The sequence below is a fragment of the Brassica napus genome, chromosome A1 (assembly GCF_020379485.1).
Source record: "Brassica napus cultivar Da-Ae chromosome A1, Da-Ae, whole genome shotgun sequence".
In the NCBI taxonomy this organism is placed as follows: domain Eukaryota; kingdom Viridiplantae; phylum Streptophyta; class Magnoliopsida; order Brassicales; family Brassicaceae; genus Brassica; species Brassica napus.
The window spans coordinates 26150389-26170712 of record NC_063434.1 but is presented as its reverse complement, the minus strand read 5'-3'; the positions used below and the strand labels follow the sequence as shown (position 1 = coordinate 26170712).

Sequence of the window (20324 nt, the reverse complement as noted above, 5' to 3'; positions counted from 1 at the left end):
TATGGCTAACACCCTTTAACCTGGGTTTTACCCACTTGACACCATATTTTTACTTCATTTTATCTCTTCTTTTACTTACACAATTAAATCCCATTATTTGTGACCCATGTTTAATTAATTTCTGAGTCTGTCACTGAATTTCATATGGTAGTAGAATTGTCGGCCGTAAAATAGTCTATATAACATTTCTGTCGTTGTAAAAACATAATTAATTAGAGATTAAAAAAAAATCAAAGTCATCAAAACTATAACCACAGAAACGGGTCATGTGTCGGCAGATTCAACTTGGGTTAATAAGCTAGCGAATTGAAAGCGCAGCCAAGCCTCCTGGCTTTGCTCTGGCGAATACTTTAAAGACATTTTCTGTATATTTTGAAAGTTTTCTGTTCAAATAAGCTTTTGTAAGATACTACTACTATGCAAGGAAATATTCGAACATATGTTAGCAATACATATTTGAGTTAAATAAATATTTGCTCGATTACAGAGACTAATGCGTCCGCTAAACACTCTTGCTTTGCTTTAATAGCATGTTGCCAATTTGTCGGACAATGTTTATTGACTAATCATTATTTTATAATTTTCTAGAAGAATCAAAAGTTCTTAATGTTTTACTTTGCTTTTATGAGAATGATATACTGTATGTTTTCTTCAAAAATTGTTTATTCGTAATTCTACATTTTGTTTTTCATGAAACTATAATACAGTATATAAATACTTCTTTGCTATTTCTAAATCGATATGCTTTTGTTCTGCCATCATACTTAAATTATTACCAAAATTTACGATGGTAAATATTGATTTTTTAATCTCCGTGCATAAAAAAAAAAAATCTCCGTGCATGCTTCCCAACCAAATATTCTCTTTTTCTGACTGTGCAAATGTATTTGCTTTACATTATTTAAAAAATCTGACAATAATAGCAATACACAATATATGCGTTTTTAATGCATATAGTTTATGCTGCTTATCGACGTGGGAACATACTTGTAATACATGTTCAAAAAAAAAAAAAAAAAAAAACATACTTGTGATATACCTTATATTTGGTCGTCCGTTTAATCAAAATTATACCCCCGCTTGTTTTTGTTTGTGTTGAAGATACGTATTGTCAATGTATAAGAGAGTTATAACATAATTATGACTCTTGCGACTAGTTATATTTTATTAATTAGGGTAACCCAAAACATAAGCAAGAGAATATTGATCGCGCGTGGATAACGACACAACGTATAAGAAACATGAGACATGTCACAATCACTATGAAAGTTTTCCAATCAGAACTCGAGTAAAAGCAGATGATTTTATGTATAATATACTTTCAAAAATTAATTATACTAAAGCATTTCTTTTGGGATCTGAGTTTTAATTAGACTGCCTGAAATTTCCATGTTGAATGACATTCTTTCAAACTGCAAGCGGTGGAGTTTCTAGACTTTGAAAGGGAAAATAAAGCATCTCGGTCGACGTATACAAAGCACAGAAACATTGTACACTGTGGGTAAATCGAAGCTTTACATATGTTTGAAGCACTCTGATTATAATGATAACTGGTAGCACTGGGCAAAATATCCGGAACCGAAGAACCTACCTAAAGCCTACCCAAAAACTAGAGTTCCGAATCCGATCGGACCCGGAGTAAATAACCGAATGGATTCTAAATTGATGTATCCGAAAAATCGGTATCCAATTTAATCCGAAACGAGAACCAAATGAGTGTTCAAAGATATCCGAAATGTAAATTTATATTTACAAATATTATTGATAATTATATGTATAATTATTTTAATAATTAAAATTATAAAATAAATATATTAGTTATTTTCAATAGTTTGTGTATTTTTGGATAAAATATGATAGTTTGGATAGAAATACTCAAACAAAACTATATATGATGAGTAGTTTTGGTTATTTTTGGTACATTTGGGTAGTTTGGATACAAAATATCTGAATCGGATCAGGTAATATGGTTACTTTGGGTGCTATTATCCGAACTCGTTTAAGATACATTGGTTATTCAGTTATTTCTAGGTTCTTTTACATCATAACCGAACCCACCCGGACCCGGGACAACCCGACTCGAACCCGACCCAAAATTTTGTAATACCCAAACATGGCCTAATTTCCAAACCCAAAAACCCGATACCCGAAAGAACCGATCCATACCCGAACGGGTATCCGAATGCTTAGGCCTAATAACTAGAGATTGACCCGCTCGCCCGAGCGGGTGTTTGTTTTTACTTTTTCTTATAAGTAAATTTTTGTTTTGTATAAATGGTATAGATATATTTATAATTAAATGTATATGTTAGTGGTTGACCCGTGAAACCGCACAAGTATTTGTTTTTACGTTTTTATAAGTAACTTTTTGTATAAATGGTATTTTTTTGCTTAGCTAGATTATATAAAGTATTACCTAAAGGCATAAAATATATAGAAATATTACGATTTAATTAACAAATGAGTTTTTAATAAATAGAAAATATTCTTAAATATTTTTGTGATAAAAAATTGATTATGTTTGTTATTTACGATTTTTAATAAATAACAAAATTTTGTAACAATAACATTGCCAGTTATGATTTTGAAGAATGTGTGGATGGATGTTTTTCCTTGTTAGTTATAATAAGGGTAAACTAAATTTAGAGTAGTATATAATACTTAAAGCTTTAAAACACATATAAAGAATAATAAATTGGGTAATTCTTTCAAAATAGTCATTTTTAAGTTTTTGTCACAAAAATAGCCTTCAAAAAAGAAAATAACCAAAATAATTTCTTTTTTATTTTGAAAATTTTAATTTTAATTTTTTATTTTTTAAAATTTGAAACACTATCCCCAGAACTTCACCCCTTAACTCTAAACTTTAAGTCTATATTAGTTAACTGAGGGTAACAATGTAACAATATACTAATAAGGCATAAAATTATTTTGGTCATTTTCTTCATTAAAAAGCTATTTTTGTGACAATAAACTAAAATGACTATCTTAAGGAATTTTTCTAATAAATTTGATAAATATTTTTTAAATGCAAAACATATATGTGTGAAGAAGAAGAGTTAGATGGGTGGAAATTTGCAAAGAAATTCAGTTTTATTAGGAAGAATAGTTTGGAGGAGGTTAGCAAATCTTAAAATGTAAAATACAAATCTTATATAAAAAATGTAAATATAAAATGAGAAAACATATACTAATAAGGCAGAAACTTTAATCATTCTTCTGTTTTCTTGGAGTGCAAGATTTGAACCGATTACATGGTCGAGTGATTGCTATTTTAATTTGTATTTACATTTGTTGTTTATGAATTTGTGTATTGTGAAGTTGTAATGGTCGAGATATATAAATTGAAGGTGTATTGAGATGATGGCCATATAGGTTTTGAAACCAACTTACAATAATATTTTATTTTTCGACATACAATTTTAATATTACTATATGTAAGAAAAAAATTAACCAAATTGATTGTGTATTAGATTTAGGATATAATTTGTCAAATTAGGAAAACCAATAATTGTTTAAATTTAGGTTTAGTCATTACTTCAATGACATATATCTGTAAATAAGTTGTAAGTCTTAGGGTTAATTCTAAATTATACTTATGTTTTAATAAATTAGATGATGGTGGTTGGCCCGTGAAACCGCACATGTATTTGTTTTTACGCTTTTATAAGTAGTGTTTTGTATAAATGGTATAATATATGTAATGAATCAATCAAAATAGTTGAGGTATATGTTCCCTATATTTAGTCGTCTGCCTAAATCAATAGTATTGATGATACTGTTATGAACATAATTTTTTGCTTAGCTAGATTAAAAGAAAGTATCACCTAAAGGCTAAGTTTATCGTACATGGTTTCATTTAGAATAAGATAGATTATATAAAGTAGTTTAGACCCAAATATATAGAAAGATTATGATTTAATTAACAAACTAGATTTTAACTCGCAGGTCCGTGCATATATTTCTTCATTTTATTAATGTATTTGATATTATTACAAATATTTTAAATATATATTTTCCATTTTAATATTCTATACTGTGTAACTCTATAATATTATTGTTTATATTTCTTATTTGACATTATTAAATATAGTGATTTTTTAATACATTTTATTTTGTTATTAATTTTTCTTACTTACTAATATATTTTCGAGTTCGGTACGATAAAATAAAAATATGAAATAATCAAATAGATAATCTCCTTCAAAATATGTTTTTATTTAAATTATACATTTTGCTGTAATACATTTTTAAAATTTCTTTATTTATATTAAAAAAAGAAATATGTTTAAAATATATTTTTTGTCATCGACTTTTAAAGACTCATATAGACTCTGTAAATATAATTTATATTTACATGTTGTGTTAAACAAATATACTTTAGCATATATTATTTTAGTATTTTACGGGATTTATAAGTAAAAACATTGTTTTGTTTAAATAATATAGCCCTATTATTTTAGTAAATTTTATACATAATAGCATCTATCATATTATTTTAGTAAATTTTATTGATATTGGATATTTTTTGGATGTTATAATATTAAGTTTTCTTTTTATCTTTTAATTAATATTTCAAAATATTATATTTAGTTTTTACAACATATATAGTTTGTTTTTTTGTGGTGGATTTCAAAACTTTATTCTTTATTATCTATGATTTTATCTTTTGTAAATTTTGAAATATTATCATTTTGAGTTTCAACATTTATTTTCAAAATTTACATTTTTTCAAGAAACTTTTAAAAAATTATACTACTATTTTGAGTTTAGAAGATTACATGAATTTTGAACTTTTTTTGTTACTACGTTAATACATTATTTTATATAAAAATATTTGAATTTTGGTAATACTTTCTAATATTTTCTCAACTGATTTTTTATAATTAAATAAAATTAAAATTAAAATTTTATTGTCCTTAATATTTTAAATAAATTACTAAAATTTCATAGTTTTGGTAACATATTTTTAAATAGTATATGAACTAAAGGTTATTATTACTATTATATTTTTGTATATAAAAATTTTAAAAAATAAATTGTTGAGAGTTTCAAAATAAATAAAAATATAATATATAGTTGTAGATATAAAAGTTAACCCATGTTAATAATTTATTTTTGTATAAAAATATCATATAGTTTACAAATTTTAATTTATTTTAATGATGAGAGATAATTTATTTAAATGAAACAATTTAATTTTTTTTTGTTAATTTACCTATTTAATATAATTTTCATTTTTAATTCATATAGCCCTTCTATTTTTATATAATACAGAATATAATTATAGAATTTATAAAAAAATAGTATATAATTTTATTTTCTTGTTTTGTAATAAAATTTAGTTAATATATATAGAAATATTATATTACTAATTACGAAATTAATTAATATGTTAATTTATAAAAAAAAATTTAGATTTTAAGTACGATTTTGTTCTTTTTCAACAGATTTGTTATAATTAAAAAAAAATTCAAATTTATAGTTGGTTTATTATTAATGTAAATAATAAAATATGTCATATTACCTAATTTTTTAAATGGTCCTACTATGACTTGTTAATGGTAGATAAAAATAGGACCCTAAATTGATAGATTGAATGTATATTTTCTGTTAAAGATAAATGATTTTGATGTATGGAGGTTGCAAAATTCGTGAAATTAAGTCAAACATACATGAATTTGTTTATTAAACTCTTCATCAATATTAATAACTGCATGGAATGGTGTATTACACAAAACTCATGTAAATATAAACATTGTGACAATTTTTGGAATTATGAACGTTTGACAAATATGAATCGATTTTGTTTAGAAAAAAAAAGACAAATATGAATTGAGTTTGTGTAGCAGGTGCAGAACGTGGTAACTAAAGAGAAGCAACTTATAAAGTTGGTTTAGTCTAAGTGATGTAGGGTTGTATATAATAATTGTAATGTGAATGCAATACAAAGGTTGATACTTGTATTGTTAAACTGATAAATCAGGGTATCGAACTGAGATATCATTTCCGGAATCAGGTTTTCAAGCCTGTGAATGGGGGCCTAACACCAAATCATTGTTAGCTCATTCGTGGAAACTCAAGTGTTCACCTAAACTAAGACATTTTGTCTGGTAAATACTTTCTGGCACTTTGCCAGTTACAAAGAACCTTCGCTTTCGGGGGATTAAGTGTGATTTACAGTGTCATATATGTGGCGCAGAGGAAGAATCTGTTAACCATGTGCTTTTTGAATCTCTTCTGGCACTACAAACATGGGCGTTATCTAACATTCCTTCCCTTCCAGGGGTTTTTCCCACCCAATCTCTTTTTACCATTATGGATTATTTATTTTGGCGCCTTCCAAAAAAACCAGACTTGAGTTATTTCCCATGGATCTTATGGTATATCTGGAAGAATCGTAATGATAAATTTTTTAATAACAAAGTTAGGGATCCTCCTTATATTCTCCGCACTGCAGAAATTGAAGGGGTGTTATGGGCCGAATCCCAGACTAAAGAAGCTACATTTAGGGAGTCTTCCCATGTTGGGATCCCTATTTTACATGGGACAGATCGATGTTGTGTTGATGGTGCATGGAGAGAACAAAATTCCTTCACAGGACAAGGATGGTTTTACAGAAACGAAAGATCCACTGATACTATGATGGGTGCAATGTCTATTCGCAGGAGTCTATCATCTTTACATGCAGAATGTGAAGCTTTGATATGGGCGATGGAGTGCATGAAAACCCTACATATCTCAGAGGTGGTGTTTGCAACTGACTGCTCACAATTGGTGAAGATGGTGTCTACACCAACAGAATGGCCGGCATTCACTACTCACATGGAAGAGTTTCTACGATGTAAGGATTACTTCCCCAACTTCTTCATTCAACATATTTCAAGGGCACAAAACACAATGGCGGACAAACTAGCACGAGGTGCTAGAGACATGCCTTCTACTATGGTTTATGTTGATTCAGTTCCACCGAGATGGCTCTCGCGGCCGGAACCGGTTTAGTTTAGTTTCTTTTGTGGAAAAAAAAAAGAAAACTGATATAAAAATATCAATCGTGTACTCACTGATATAAACATATAAATCGCGCATTCTTATTATATTTGTAGATTGTAGATAACCAAAGTACTATTTATTTGGAAGTTGGTTTAAATTAAGTGATACTGATATATTAAAGGAACCAAACATGATCGTATAATTTTAAATGATAAGATTATTATTAGATTCTAGAGAAGGTCTAAAACATAATGACAACTTCTAATAGTAGATAAAAATAGGATCCTAAATTAATATATTAGATGATGATTGAGTTTTAATAAATAGAAATTATTCTTAAATATTGTTGTGATAAAAATTGATTATGTTTGTTATTTACGATTTTAAAAAAAATAGCAAAATTTTGTAACAATAAAATCGTCAGTTATGATTTTGTAGAAAGTGTGGATGGATGTTTTTCCTTGTTAGTTATAATAAGGATAACCTAAATGTATAGTAGTATATAATACTTAAAGCTTTAAAACACATATAAAGAATAGTAAATTTGATAAACTAAATTACTCAGATATGTATTACAATTTATTTTGATAATGAAATTGATTGGGTATTAGATTTAGGATATTATTTGTCAAATTAGGAAAAACAATAATTGCTTAAATTTAGGTTTAGTTATTACTCCAATGGCATATATCTGTAAATAAGCTGTGAGTCTTAGAGTTAATTCTAAATTGTTTGCATGTTGTTTTTTATTAGCTCGATCGGTTGGAAATGTAATGTTTTCGTGTTGTTTTTTCGTTTGAACGAAATGTTTTAGTGTTGTTAAACTTAAATTTCAAGGTAAAATTAAACCTTTTGCTTTCTATGGGTATCCAAGTTTTCAGATATATTAAACCTTTTTGCGTGTTCACTTTGGTAGAACTTGGATATCCAACGCTACTTTTATAAATCTTGGTGCTACCAAATGTCATTTGTTAGTCACTGGAACCATTAAAAATAAAGTAGACAAACTAGAAATATGGGGATATTGACTCATCACTCTCTTTATGTGGTTGTATTTCATATAATTTCACGTGGCCCAACCTGTTGCTGTTCATCAATCAATCAAAGTATGTAGACAATAGTGAACCCACACACACGGTCGATCTTCTTTTTCTATGCTTGTGGCCCTACATCTCTAACCCCATGATTACTTCTTGTGTTAGATTGGGATGTTGAGCAAAAGATAGTTAGCAACAAGACAACCTAACAACTCGGGTCTAGCTGAGTTTGAACTCATTCGAAACTATTTTACTCCCCTCAAAATCATTGGGTTGTGACTAACTTTGGAAATGCGTGTATATTGCATGAAAAACCCTGACTTAACAAATGTTTTTTTTATAATTTTTTTTTGCCAATTCTTTTATATGCAGACTTCAAATAAGATTTTGCAATAGATGTTTTAAACCCGTATTAGTTGAATTGATCTGATATTTACCAATCAACAACATAATAAGATCGATCTACAAGTAAAACTGATTCAAAATTTGATCATAGATATCCCAAAAGTCCAATCAAATATAAACCAAACTAATTTTAAAAGAGAGAAGGAAAAATCAAACCAATACTTGAAAGCTATTTTATTTTTGGAACAAAAAACTTGAAAGCTAGTTAAGTAGTTATTTTAGTTTAAAGTATGAATATGTTTGATATCTGAACCAAAATATAAAAACACATGCCAAATTTATCGCAAATTCAATTTTACTTTAGTCTAGTGCAAAACTATCGTATTATATTACACCAAAAAAAAAAAAAACTATCGTATTATACTTACTTGGTACCATCCATACAAATTATATTTGGATTTTGGTGTATCCTCTCCCCATGTGAGATTTTTGCGGTGACCAATCAAAATCATTACTGAAATATCTTATAATTAAGCTAAATATCGTTAGTTGCCAATTTAAAAAGTATGGAAGGAGATATAACGAACATATCCCAAAATGGTAGGATTTGATTAAATATGCATGTACTCTTATTAGAAATGTGAACAAATAGACTTAACTTAATATTTATTTCCACTATAAAATAGCGAGAACCTAATTTAAAAAGAGAAGAGGTATGCTGTAGTTGTGATTTACTAGTTAGAACAAGAATCTTTACAACAAGAACACACATGGGATGTTAGGAGAAGTAAGATTCGGATTCCAATAATCCAACGGTCAGAGAAAAATCACAAGAAATTTTCACAACCGTAGGATCTGTTCCCTTAACCACCTTGTGGTGCCGGTCTTTATTAATTTTGTAGAAAATTAAAAAACAGCACCAAACTTGTGTCTCTCATGTGACCGACCACCGCATCTTCAGTTGATCTGTCTTTGCCCCCATTTTGTCTCCCCCACACAAATTGAGTAAGAAGACTTTAGATATCAAACGACTTTACGTGTCACTCTCTTATTGGTTTTTATCGGTTTAATCGTGTGGACCAAGGAAGCAACATATATAAAGCACGACGCGGTAGTGTCATTACTACAAGAAGAGAAGTGTGTGTGAAAAGAAAGTTCTCATATTTCAAAATAATAAAGAAGTTAAGAAATGGAGAAAGATGGACTCGAGCTTGAGATAACGGAGCTGAGACTTGGACTTCCGGGGAGAGATGTGACGGAGAAGATGATGAAGAAGAGAGGTTTCACGGAGATGATCATGACGTCTTCCGGAAGTAATAGTGAACAATGTGAGAGCGGCGTTGTTTCATCTGGTGTTGACGTGGAGAAGGTTAATGAAACGCCGGCGGTGAAAACTCAGGTGGTGGGGTGGCCGCCGGTTTGCTCTTACCGGAGGAAAAACAGCTGTAAGGAAGTTTCGACGACGAAAGTGGGGTTAGGGTATGTGAAAGTTAGCATGGATGGTGTACCTTACTTGAGGAAGATGGATCTTGGTTCAAGCCAAGGTTATGATGATTTAGCCTTTGCTCTTGATAAGCTCTTCGGTTTCCATGGCATTGGTTAGTAAATGAATTCTCGCCTATTAAACTAATGTGGAGTGGTTAGGTCATATGAAAATAACTAATTAATCGATAGTACGAGTGATTAGATTAAGAACTAAAGCGTTTTAATAGGTAATGCAAGAAATTGTAAGAGGAACACATATGGAAAATCTTAATACATGTTTTAGACTTAAGAGTGTTGTGATTTCTTCTTATTTACCCCGTGAATATCATCAGATTTAGGTGGTTTAAGTTTAGTTCTAACTAGAAAAATCTTGAGTTAGCTCTTCATGCCTGCATAGTCTTAAAGATTTACATTTCATTTTTTCTTTCTTTTAGAGTGAATCGTCTTTTCGTTAAAAAAAAAAGAGTGAATAGTCTTTAAACAAGACACTATAAACCAGAAATTGGAGTTCTATAACTATCACAATATAATCAACACACGATTAATATTTAAATATACATATGTGCAGGAGTGGCCTTGAAAGATGGTGATAACTGCGAATACGTTACCATATACGAAGACAAAGATGGAGATTGGATGCTCGCGGGAGATGTACCTTGGGGGTATATGTTCATATCTCTTGACTTAGATTAGATCTCATTATAAACTTAATATATGTTACAGTTTAAGTTTAAATTGGGTTGGGTATTTTGATTTTGCAGAATGTTCATAGAGTCATGCAGGAGGGTGAGGATTATGAAAAGATCCGAGGCTACCGGATTTGGGCTGCAGCCTAGAGGATTAGACGAGTGATATGACGGCTTGAACAAGATGCAAGGGAGTGGTTCATTAATTTAACCTTTAACTGGACCAAGATCATTTAGAACATTTTCCAACTCACGTTATATGTAGTATATCTTATACAGTACTATTCTGTAAGACAATTTCAAGTTATGGTTTGCATAATTATCTTCAGAAAGACAGCTCTATATACTATCCGTGTTTCTTGATTGTTGTTAAGACATTACTTTGTTTAAACTCACTATTATTTTGATCTATATATAGTACCTCTTCCGTTCCTAAATATAAGTTGTTTAGGTATACTAAGAAAATTACTTTTGTCTAGAAAGTATCATTAAAATTATAAATTATAAATTAATGATATTCAATCAATTACAAAATAGTTTATTAAATATGACTAGTTACATAGTTTTTAATAAAGTAAAAACTACTTAGAAAAATGAAAAAAATCTTATATATTGGAACATCAATTTTTATCAAAACATCCAACATTTAAGAACAGAGAGAAGTATATATGTTGCAAAGCCTATGTTATCTTCCTTTTCCATTATTTTTTTTTCTAATTTGGCAAAGGTTTCCATGATTTCTCATTTTCCTAATATCCTAAAACAAGAAGAATAAGCTTAAAACTAAAAACATAATAAGTTATATATTATAGTTTATACAAATTTTACAATATTTTTGTTTTTAAATAATTTCATTTTAAGAATTTTATTTTTCATGTATTATTTTGAAAAAATATTATTTAATATTAATTAACAGTATCTTTATATATTTATCAACCATCTTTATATACTTTTACATACACATACATGAGCACATTGACATGAGCACATTATAACTAAGTATTTAGCAAAACTAAAATATCTAATTTTTTTGGAAGTTAAAATATTATTTTTCTTAATGTTTTTTTCACTATCGACCAAATTGTAGTAAAATGATTTGTCTTAATAATTTTTTTTTTTTAACTATTATCCGTTTAGAAACTATAATATGAAACCATTGATTCGACATCACGACTATCTAAGATTCATAACATAAAAACAAATAAATAATAGTATTTTTTTATTATCAAAGGAAAAAAACCAAAAAAATCAAACATTTTAACCGAACAAACCAAATAAATATTGATTTAAAATGATAGTTATATTTTAGGAGATTAAAAACAAAAAAATAATCTAAAACCGAACTGATATCTAGATTAAACAGATTAATGTCTTCTTATTAAAAAATAACGAAACTAATAATCACATTTCACGCAAGACGCAGATTATTTACCTAGTACCAATAGTATAATACATGCATGTGGATTCATCTTTAATAATTGAAGGGTTTGATTAGTCAAATGTTCCGAAAACATCTGAAACATTGCCATATCAGTTTCAACGTCCACAACCGTCAATTAATTAATTCCATGATCAAAACATTTATTTTGGAGTATCGGTAAGTCAAGGTTTTATTACAAGCTCAAGCGCCAACAAGACAAAATAAATGTAACAACAAACCAACTCAAGAGCAAACTAAACAAGCATAGCTAGCTAGTGATCAAATGATACATATATACATAGCTTTATTTATTGGCAAGGATTCAATCCTCTTTAGAGAGAGAGCAGTAAGTTTTGAGAGCCGATAAATCCCTCTTCTTGGTATCGGTGTAGGTGAACTTAAAGTAAGCGTTATAATCAAAAGGCTTATAGAGACGAGGATGTTCATCATCGACCATCTCCTCGAATGCATTTATGATCAGTTCTTCTTTGGGAAGCAAGAACAGTCCAGCCGTGTACCGATCTTTCTTTCCGGTTATTACCACACGGTGAAGCGGAGGAAACACCCTACCATTCAGTAGTACCTACAAAACCCACATATGATGATGTTGATAGAACAATTAAATATGATTTTACATGACTTAAACTCAAGGAAGCTTAATTTTACATGAAGTGAAGCTCCGGCTATAACGAGGAAAGAAGAGTCTTGAGATGGCTTAGCTTTGATCCAGTCCTCACCTTCTTTGGTTTTGATCTCCAAACCATCTACTACGTTATTTTGACAAAGTATAGTGAGGAAATGTCTATCGATATGAGGGTCAAGGCCTAGCTGCTCCTCTGTGTTTTCGTCAAGGCCTCTATATTTAAGCAAACGAAAGTGGTTCTTCGCTGAATTAAGGTGCTCCTCGATGTATTTATCGAGACCGAAACTCTGCATGATCATCGTCCTCACCTTCATGTCTAATGATATTAAATTCTCCGTAAATGACTGAACATTCTTGCTGCAAGAAACAGAAATACAAATTTACAAAAGTATATTTATTTCATCAATTTTTATCAGAGTTTTACCTTTTATAAAGTTGAAAAATTGTAGATACAACAGAGTTATGCTTTTGGTTATAAAACTACAAAATATGCTAGATTTGAATTTGATATTTATAAAAAGGTGACGCTAGTTATAATAATGTACACAAAGCTTCTAAATACTGTGGGTATTCTGGTTATAAAGCCTCTCTTGTTCCACTTTTTCTAATAAAAAGTGCTATGCTTTATATTTTTGTCGACTATGCTTTATATTTATTCCACTTTTTAAAAGGTTTTTCATATTAATTCTTTTTTAATGTACAGGATAGATGGCAATAAAAGATAAAAAGAAAATAAGTCTAAACCAGACTAAACCGGGTTGGTACAAACGCAAACCAGAAACTTATACAAAAAAAAAGAGAAAACGAAGCTGAAAACTGGAGCTCCGCGGTGCTGAGAAAGAAGAACGCAAAATCCACGGGAACGAGAAAACGACGAGACAAAAAGAAGGAGGAGGAAGCAAAGACTAGCTAGGGAGAAGCAGACAGATTGGTGCGGAACTGGTGTTTGGATAGATCAAGACCACACCTCACAAACAACCAACCAAAGGTAACAGATGAAGACTTGGGTCACGACCTAGATCTGCCCCTACCGAGAGCTTGATCGTGAAGCCAGGGACCTCCGCACCACCCAGAGACTGCCTAGTTTATATATATAGACTTTCTAGCGAGAAATGAAGACAGAGATGATAAGAAGAAGAAGTAAACAAGGGCATATAACCTGAAGGTGATGTTGCCTTGAGGCCAAAGCTTGTAGGTCAATTCATCGACAACTTGAGGACTATCTGCACCGTCAAAGCCCATACCTTCGTATAAAGGTATAGTCGAAACCTGACCAACGTATCCTTTGTAGATTTCGTCCGATTTTTTTGTACTTAGTTTGGTCTCCAGTGGTAAATCGAAAGCTTCCTCCGAGGCCTCGAACAGTGCCTTCCGTAGCTCCGCTGAAGCTCCGTCGAACAAGGCCTCAAAACATCCGTAGTCTTCTAGGGCTCTTCGGACTTGGGCTCTCGCCGAGTCCCACTCTGGAGTTTCCGGCTTGAGGTTCGGAATCGAGAAGTTGATGACCGGAAGGGTTAGGGGAAGTTGGGTTTTCGAACTTATCGTCATTAGTTTTTTTTTTTTTAGAATTAGGAATGTGGTGTGTTTGTTTATTCTATATGAATATTCTGAAGACTCGGTTGGCTATTATATAGGAAGTCCATGTGTTCATCACAATTTTTTTGTTTAAACTATACTATTATGTGTTTTAAAAAAACTATACTATTATAGGTTGGTAGCCTTAATTGGATTACTAAGTCTTACTCCATTTTATTAGATTTCGGATACCAAAAAAAAGATTCTCTGTATGATATGGGTTAGAAAATTAGAAAATACTATATCCATATCAGCAAGCTCATGGTCATTATGACGAAATTAAAAAATTACAAAATTGAACTAGCATTTCTCGAAATTATTAAATTTAGCACCGAAAAAATATCAAATCTAACTTAGTACGACCTATGATTAGTATAAACCATTTTCTGATATATATATATAACTTAGTTTCTAATACGTTGGATCAATCCAAAAATACATAATGCTATTTTCTGTAAGTGTTTTTTTTTTCCTTCATGAGATGATATCATCATTAATTTCTAGAAAATTATTTTATATTTAAGTGAAATCAAATCAAATATAAATCGACCAAATTCATATGACACTAGGTGTTTTGCCCGCATATGCGGACATGATCGTTTTACTAATAATTAGTAATATATGTATTATAATTTAAACATCATGATAATTTGTTTTTTGTATTCTTAATCATTTTAGTTCTCTTCGATTTTTATTTCAATCTAATTCTTCTTAACACAAAGGAAAACTATACCATAAGTTTAGTTTTAATAAAATAAACAATAAATAATGATATTTTTATTATTAAAGTTAATTTATGGTTAATTATATAATGATAAATCTAATTATTAATTAAAATTATATTTACTTTTATCTGTTTTAGAAACTAAACCATTAAAGACATGTTCATAACATGATAACATAGGCAATTCTCTAAATTTAATATCAAAGCATATTTTTCTTATAGATTAAACAGTAATAAAACATACACGTGAAATAACTACTGAAGTAATTCGGAGTACCTAATTCATAATTTCAAATTTCATGTAATAAAACTGATTTACTCCTAGTATTTCAGACTCAAAAAAAGAAGCAAAACATAGAACTCCAACTGTAAAAAACAAATATAAAAAGTACATAAATATAGATGTCAAAAACTATAATTGAGACAACTTGGAATGAATGAGAAAATTGAAACTATAGAGTTTAAAACATCTTACATCATATGAAAATAAGAATTGGTCCTAAGTTTTTTAAATAATTATACTTGTAATTCCAATTAGAAAGTTTGAAATAGTTATGTTATTTAAATTAATAAATTAATGATTTAAGCTAAAAACTAATAAAAATATTGTGAAAGTTAAAATAAGTATAATTATAATTATAATTCCAATTAGAATTTCGAAATATTTATATTATTTAAATTAATAAATTAATTAGAAATCAAAATATTTATATTTTTTAAATTAATAAATTAATGATTTAATCTAAATACTAATAAAAATATGACAAATAAGTAAAATTAGCTAAAATCATGGAGAATGTGACAAATCAACAAAATCACTTCATAAATAATAATATAGATTGATTCCATGCCAAGTGGTTCAAGGTTTGTCAATGTTTCTTAAGGCCTTCAAATCCTATCTAATTACTTATTATGAAATATTTTGGATATATGCTAACAATATACAAGATCATCTATTGTTTAGATTTAGCATCGTAAAAAGAAGAAAGAGTTATAACGTACGTTAGACCCTAAATTCTAATTTTTCATGTTATTTTTATCCATTGTCACGTTCAAAATCATGTATTTAGAACCATGTATGACTCGTTTCTCTTGTCTTTTTATAGTAAACAGTTATTTTATTACTCAAAATGAAAGTAGTTTTTTTAATTAGTAATTATTATCACTTTTCGTGTACGTTTTATACATACTTCATAGTATTTAGGAAATTGTCAACCAAGAATACACACATATATAAATAACAACGTGATATATAATGTAATTGAGTATTCTAATAATTGACAACCGTTTCATATGTAAGATACATTTATACATGGTCTGATAAAAATATATGATTCATTATTTAACTTTTTAGTTAATTGGACCCGGTTGTTAGTCTATGGATTACCTATTACAGTTTCTAAAATAAATATTCTCTCCGCTTTTTAATACATACATTTTAAGAAGGCACATAGATGATAAAAATTTTATTTTATATATTTTGAAGAATATCATCATCTATATATCTACTCATAATTTGACCAATAGTAAAATAGATTGCATGAGTAATTAGTTAAATGTAGCTGTAAAAATTTTGCTGTAGAATTTAGTATGTAGAATTTTTGATGTAGTTATAGATTATGTAGTTGTAGAAATTAAATGAAAAATAAATAAAATTTCTACAGCAATTATTATTTTTTTACTTAAAAAACAAGGCTTATATAACCATTTTTTTCAAAAAAAATTGTTTTAACTTTAAAAACTAGTTTAAACATGATTGGTAATTTATTTAGTCGTAGATTTTGCTACACCCTAAAAAATCACACCCCTCCTCCCACACATTATATCATTGATCATATAACATCAATCATTAACAAACTCTATTTTGAAAATCGAAAACGTTAGCTAATTTGAAATAAAAGAAATTCATAAAAAGTCAAAGTATTTAAAACGGATGGAGTATAAAATGTGATGCACTATGTGTAATAATGATATCTAGAAGGTGGACCCCACCATATTATTTTTAGGTTCTATTCTTTCCGTTTTGAAATGTTGCATATTTTAGATTTTTCACACATTTTAATAATGCACATTAAATTTGCATAATTTTTTGTGATTATATTTTTTCCATAATTGCAGTAAAAATCTTATACGTGTAATTAAGTTTTTTAAAATTTTTTTAAGTTTGCAATTAGTTAATAAAATATGTATTGCAAATGCAAAAAATAGATCTTTTTGAAATAATTTTTTTTAGTATATGTTTATGAAACGGAGGGGTATTAAACAATAAAGGTAAATTATCCAAAACTAACAAAACTAAATATTAATTCAGACCACTCATGTTGTTGAGAGAAGTTTTTTCACATTTGGTCCAGTTTAGATTAATTGTTGCCGTACTGAGTAAAGAAAAATAATTATGGAGCTTCTGCAATTAGGATTTATTACAAGCTCACGAGTCAACAAGGCAAATTAAAGATAACAAACAAACCAGCTCGAGATTGAATGGACAAGTCCACCGTGATCAAACAAGACATTTTCCTTTTTTTTCTAATTGGATGGCATCATAAATGTTTAAAGGGCACAATAACTCTTGAGACTAGATAGATCTCTTCCCTTGGTATTTGTGTTGGTCCTGTTGCTGAATTTCACGTAAGCCTCAAAATCAAAAGGCTTATAGAGACGAGGATGTTCATCATCTACTACCTCCTCAGGCGCATTTATGATCAGTCCTTCTCTAGGAGGCGAGAACAGGCAAGCCACATACCGATCTTTCTTTCCGGTTATAACCACTTGGTGAAGCGGAGGAAACACCCCACCATTCAATAGAAGCTGCAAAAATCCATATTATATACAAGTTAATCACATAATTAAAGAATATTAAAAAATGAAATTTGAGACTCAGCTCAAGCAAGGTTAATTTTAATTACGTGAAGAGAAGCTCCGGCTATAACAAGGAAAGAAGTGTCTTGAGATGGCCTAGCTTTGATCCACTCTTCACCATCTTTGGTTTTAATCTCCAAGCCGTCTACTACATCGTTCTGGCAAAGTATGGTGAGGAACTGTCTGTCGATATGAGGTTTAAAACCCAGAGTTTCCTCTGTGTTATCGTCAACACCTTTGTATTTAAATATTTGAAGGTGGTTCTTTGCGGAGTTAAGATGTTCCTCGATGTATTTCTCGAGCCCGAAACTCTCCATGATCATTGTCCTCACCTTCACATTTAGTTCTATCAACTTCTCCCCAAATGACTGGACATTCTTGCTGAAGATTTATCGCAAATCTTAATTAGTGCTTTATAATCGATTCTTCTGTTTTGACATTTCTTAATTATTAAAACTAATACAATGTATAATTCAAACGGATAAAATAAAAGATCATTATGTAAATTTCCATGCGAAATATGTTAAGTTCTCACAAAGGACTTGAATGTTAGTTTTTAAAGTTGTTTTTGTTTGGTGTTCAAAAAAAAAAGTTGTTTTTGTTTCAGCGTTTGAAAAGTTCTCATACACTTTAACAAAATAGTTATTCAATACTCTATTTATTTATGTATATATAATCAAAGGTCTCATACACTTCAAAGGAAAAATTCTCTCTAAAAAAAAGAATTGTATACGTTGCCTTTTTGTATCATTTATAATAAAACCCCAGGAGTTATTATTTCTATCACGAAAATTCTAAATATTTATTTTTCTCAAGTGACATGAACAGACCTGAAAAGGATGTTGCCTTGAGGCCAAAGCTTGTGAATCAAGTCATCGACAACCTCAGGACTATCTACACCGTAGAAGCCCAAACCTTCGTATAAAGGCATAGTCGGAATCGTCAAGTATCCTTCGTAAATGATTTTGTCTGACTTTGTTCTCAGTTTCGTCTCCAGAGGCAAATCAAAAACCTCCTCCGTGGCCTTGAAAATAGCCTTCCTTAGCTCCGGTGAAACTCCATCGAACGTGGCCTCGAAACATCCGTACTCTTCTAGGGCTTTACGGACTTGGGCTCTCACTGAGTCCCACTCAGGAGTTTCCGGTTTGAGATCTCGATTATAGAAGTCAATGACTGGGAGAAAAAGGTGAGATTGGGTTCTGGAAGTCGTCATTGTTAATTTAATGAATTAATACTGTATATGTTTGCATTATGTGAAGATTTTGAAGAGCACCTTCGTTTAAAAACAATACTATTATAGGTTTGTCGCCTTAATCTATTTTATTAAAGTTGAATTACACATTGTGATTGTTTGGTAATATGAATAGTAGTTAAAAAAATAGTACTGTTTAGAAACATGGATAGCAGTAAGTTAGAAAAAAAAATAATGGGCTTATGCTACTAAAAATTTAAAAGTCAATTACATTATATTAAAAAGTAACGGGTATATGTTACTTGATATATATATATTCAAATCAAAATAATAATTTAAAATTGATTTATATCAAAAATATATATATATTCAAAATTTGATTTTTACTAATATATTTTCCAATAACTATTATAAAAATGTTTTCAATATATATAATAAAAATACAATACAAAGCCTAATTTCAAACACCAACTTAAATTATGGTTTTTATATTTCACATTAAATTTTAAAATATAATATATGTGATTATTTATATGATTGTACGTATAAAATATTACTATTAATTATAAGAAAACTTATTTGATGGTACATATAAAATACGATTAATTATATATGATAACACATATTTTGTAACCTATGATGACACATATAGTATATATATATAATAGTGATTAGGGGTGGACGTTCGGGTTCGTTTTCGGATATTTTTGGGATTTCGTGTCCAGTTCAGATCTTTGAGGATTTGGTTCGGAATTGGATAACCAATTTAAATAGGTTTGGTTTAAATATTTGGATAGAAAATTAATAATTATTTACGTATTTTTGGAGATTTGAGTATTTTTTTACTATTTAAGATATTTACGTTTGATTATTTGTATATATTTTCAAGCATTTATGCGAACTTAAAAGTATCATATATATTCTGGATGTCTTTATATATATTAAATCTAAAAATAATTAATATATATAAGTATATAAGTCTATTTTGGATATCCAAAATACTTCGGTTCAGATCGGATTAGGTTTCAGTTCTTCAAATACCAAAATTTTGAATAATTCAGATATTTAATCAATTCCGGTTCGGATTTAGTACTACTTATTCGGATTGGAATCGGTTCGATTCTTCGAGTTTAAGTTTTTTGCCCAACCATAAATAGTGACATAAAAAGTAAATAGCATCATATTGTTTTAAAAAATACACATGCACGGACGTGCGGATCAAAATCTAGTGAATAATTAAAGTGTCTACTCTACTATCTTAAAATATATAAAAAGACGACCATGTGCGATTTTGTAAGCTAATAATGGCTTGGTTATTCTAACCAATGGAGCACAGTCCCATTGTAATTCACATGTCATGAATCA

The 20324-nt window shown here is 29.3% G+C and overlaps 3 protein-coding genes across 3 annotated transcripts; 1 reads left to right on the top strand and 2 right to left on the bottom strand.

Moving 5' to 3' along the window:
* The first annotated feature begins 9481 nt into the window (after window positions 1-9481).
* On the top strand, window positions 9482-10957 carry LOC106380745 (auxin-responsive protein IAA19-like). The gene is made up of 3 exons (XM_013820575.3): window positions 9482-9973; window positions 10429-10522; window positions 10622-10957. The coding sequence occupies exons 1-3, from the start codon at window positions 9565-9567 to the stop codon at window positions 10710-10712; spliced, it is 594 nt and encodes a 197-aa protein (XP_013676029.2). The 5' UTR covers window positions 9482-9564; the 3' UTR covers window positions 10713-10957.
* A 1145-nt stretch (window positions 10958-12102) lies between these two features.
* On the bottom strand, window positions 12103-14204 carry LOC106349538 (probable 2-oxoglutarate-dependent dioxygenase AOP1). The gene is made up of 3 exons (XM_013789535.3): window positions 13769-14204; window positions 12633-12966; window positions 12103-12549 (listed from the first exon to the last, which is right to left on the bottom strand). The coding sequence occupies exons 1-3, from the start codon at window positions 14155-14157 to the stop codon at window positions 12289-12291; spliced, it is 984 nt and encodes a 327-aa protein (XP_013644989.2). The 5' UTR covers window positions 14158-14204; the 3' UTR covers window positions 12103-12288.
* Window positions 14205-17240: 3036 nt separating this feature from the next.
* Window positions 17241-19037, bottom strand: LOC106380761 (probable 2-oxoglutarate-dependent dioxygenase AOP1). Its single transcript, XM_013820595.3, has 3 exons — window positions 18598-19037; window positions 17815-18148; window positions 17241-17716 (listed from the first exon to the last, which is right to left on the bottom strand). The coding sequence occupies exons 1-3, from the start codon at window positions 18978-18980 to the stop codon at window positions 17459-17461; spliced, it is 975 nt and encodes a 324-aa protein (XP_013676049.1). The 5' UTR covers window positions 18981-19037; the 3' UTR covers window positions 17241-17458.
* Between the last annotated feature and the right edge of the window lie 1287 nt (window positions 19038-20324).

Coding starts and splice junctions, on each gene's coding strand:
- LOC106380745 (XM_013820575.3), top strand. CDS start 9,565: ATGGAGAAAGATGGACTCGAGCTTGAGATAACGGAGCTGAGACTTGGA. Junction 9,974..10,428: donor CTTCGGTTTCCATGGCATTG/GTTAGTAAATGA, acceptor ACATATGTGCAG/GAGTGGCCTTGAAAGATGGT. Junction 10,523..10,621: donor GCGGGAGATGTACCTTGGGG/GTATATGTTCAT, acceptor TTGATTTTGCAG/AATGTTCATAGAGTCATGCA.
- LOC106349538 (XM_013789535.3), bottom strand. CDS start 14,157: ATGACGATAAGTTCGAAAACCCAACTTCCCCTAACCCTTCCGGTCATC. Junction 12,967..13,768: donor CAAGGCAACATCACCTTCAG/GTTATATGCCCT, acceptor TGTTTCTTGCAG/CAAGAATGTTCAGTCATTTA. Junction 12,550..12,632: donor TAGCCGGAGCTTCACTTCAT/GTAAAATTAAGC, acceptor TGGGTTTTGTAG/GTACTACTGAATGGTAGGGT.
- LOC106380761 (XM_013820595.3), bottom strand. CDS start 18,980: ATGACGACTTCCAGAACCCAATCTCACCTTTTTCTCCCAGTCATTGAC. Junction 18,149..18,597: donor CAAGGCAACATCCTTTTCAG/GTCTGTTCATGT, acceptor ATAAATCTTCAG/CAAGAATGTCCAGTCATTTG. Junction 17,717..17,814: donor TAGCCGGAGCTTCTCTTCAC/GTAATTAAAATT, acceptor GGATTTTTGCAG/CTTCTATTGAATGGTGGGGT.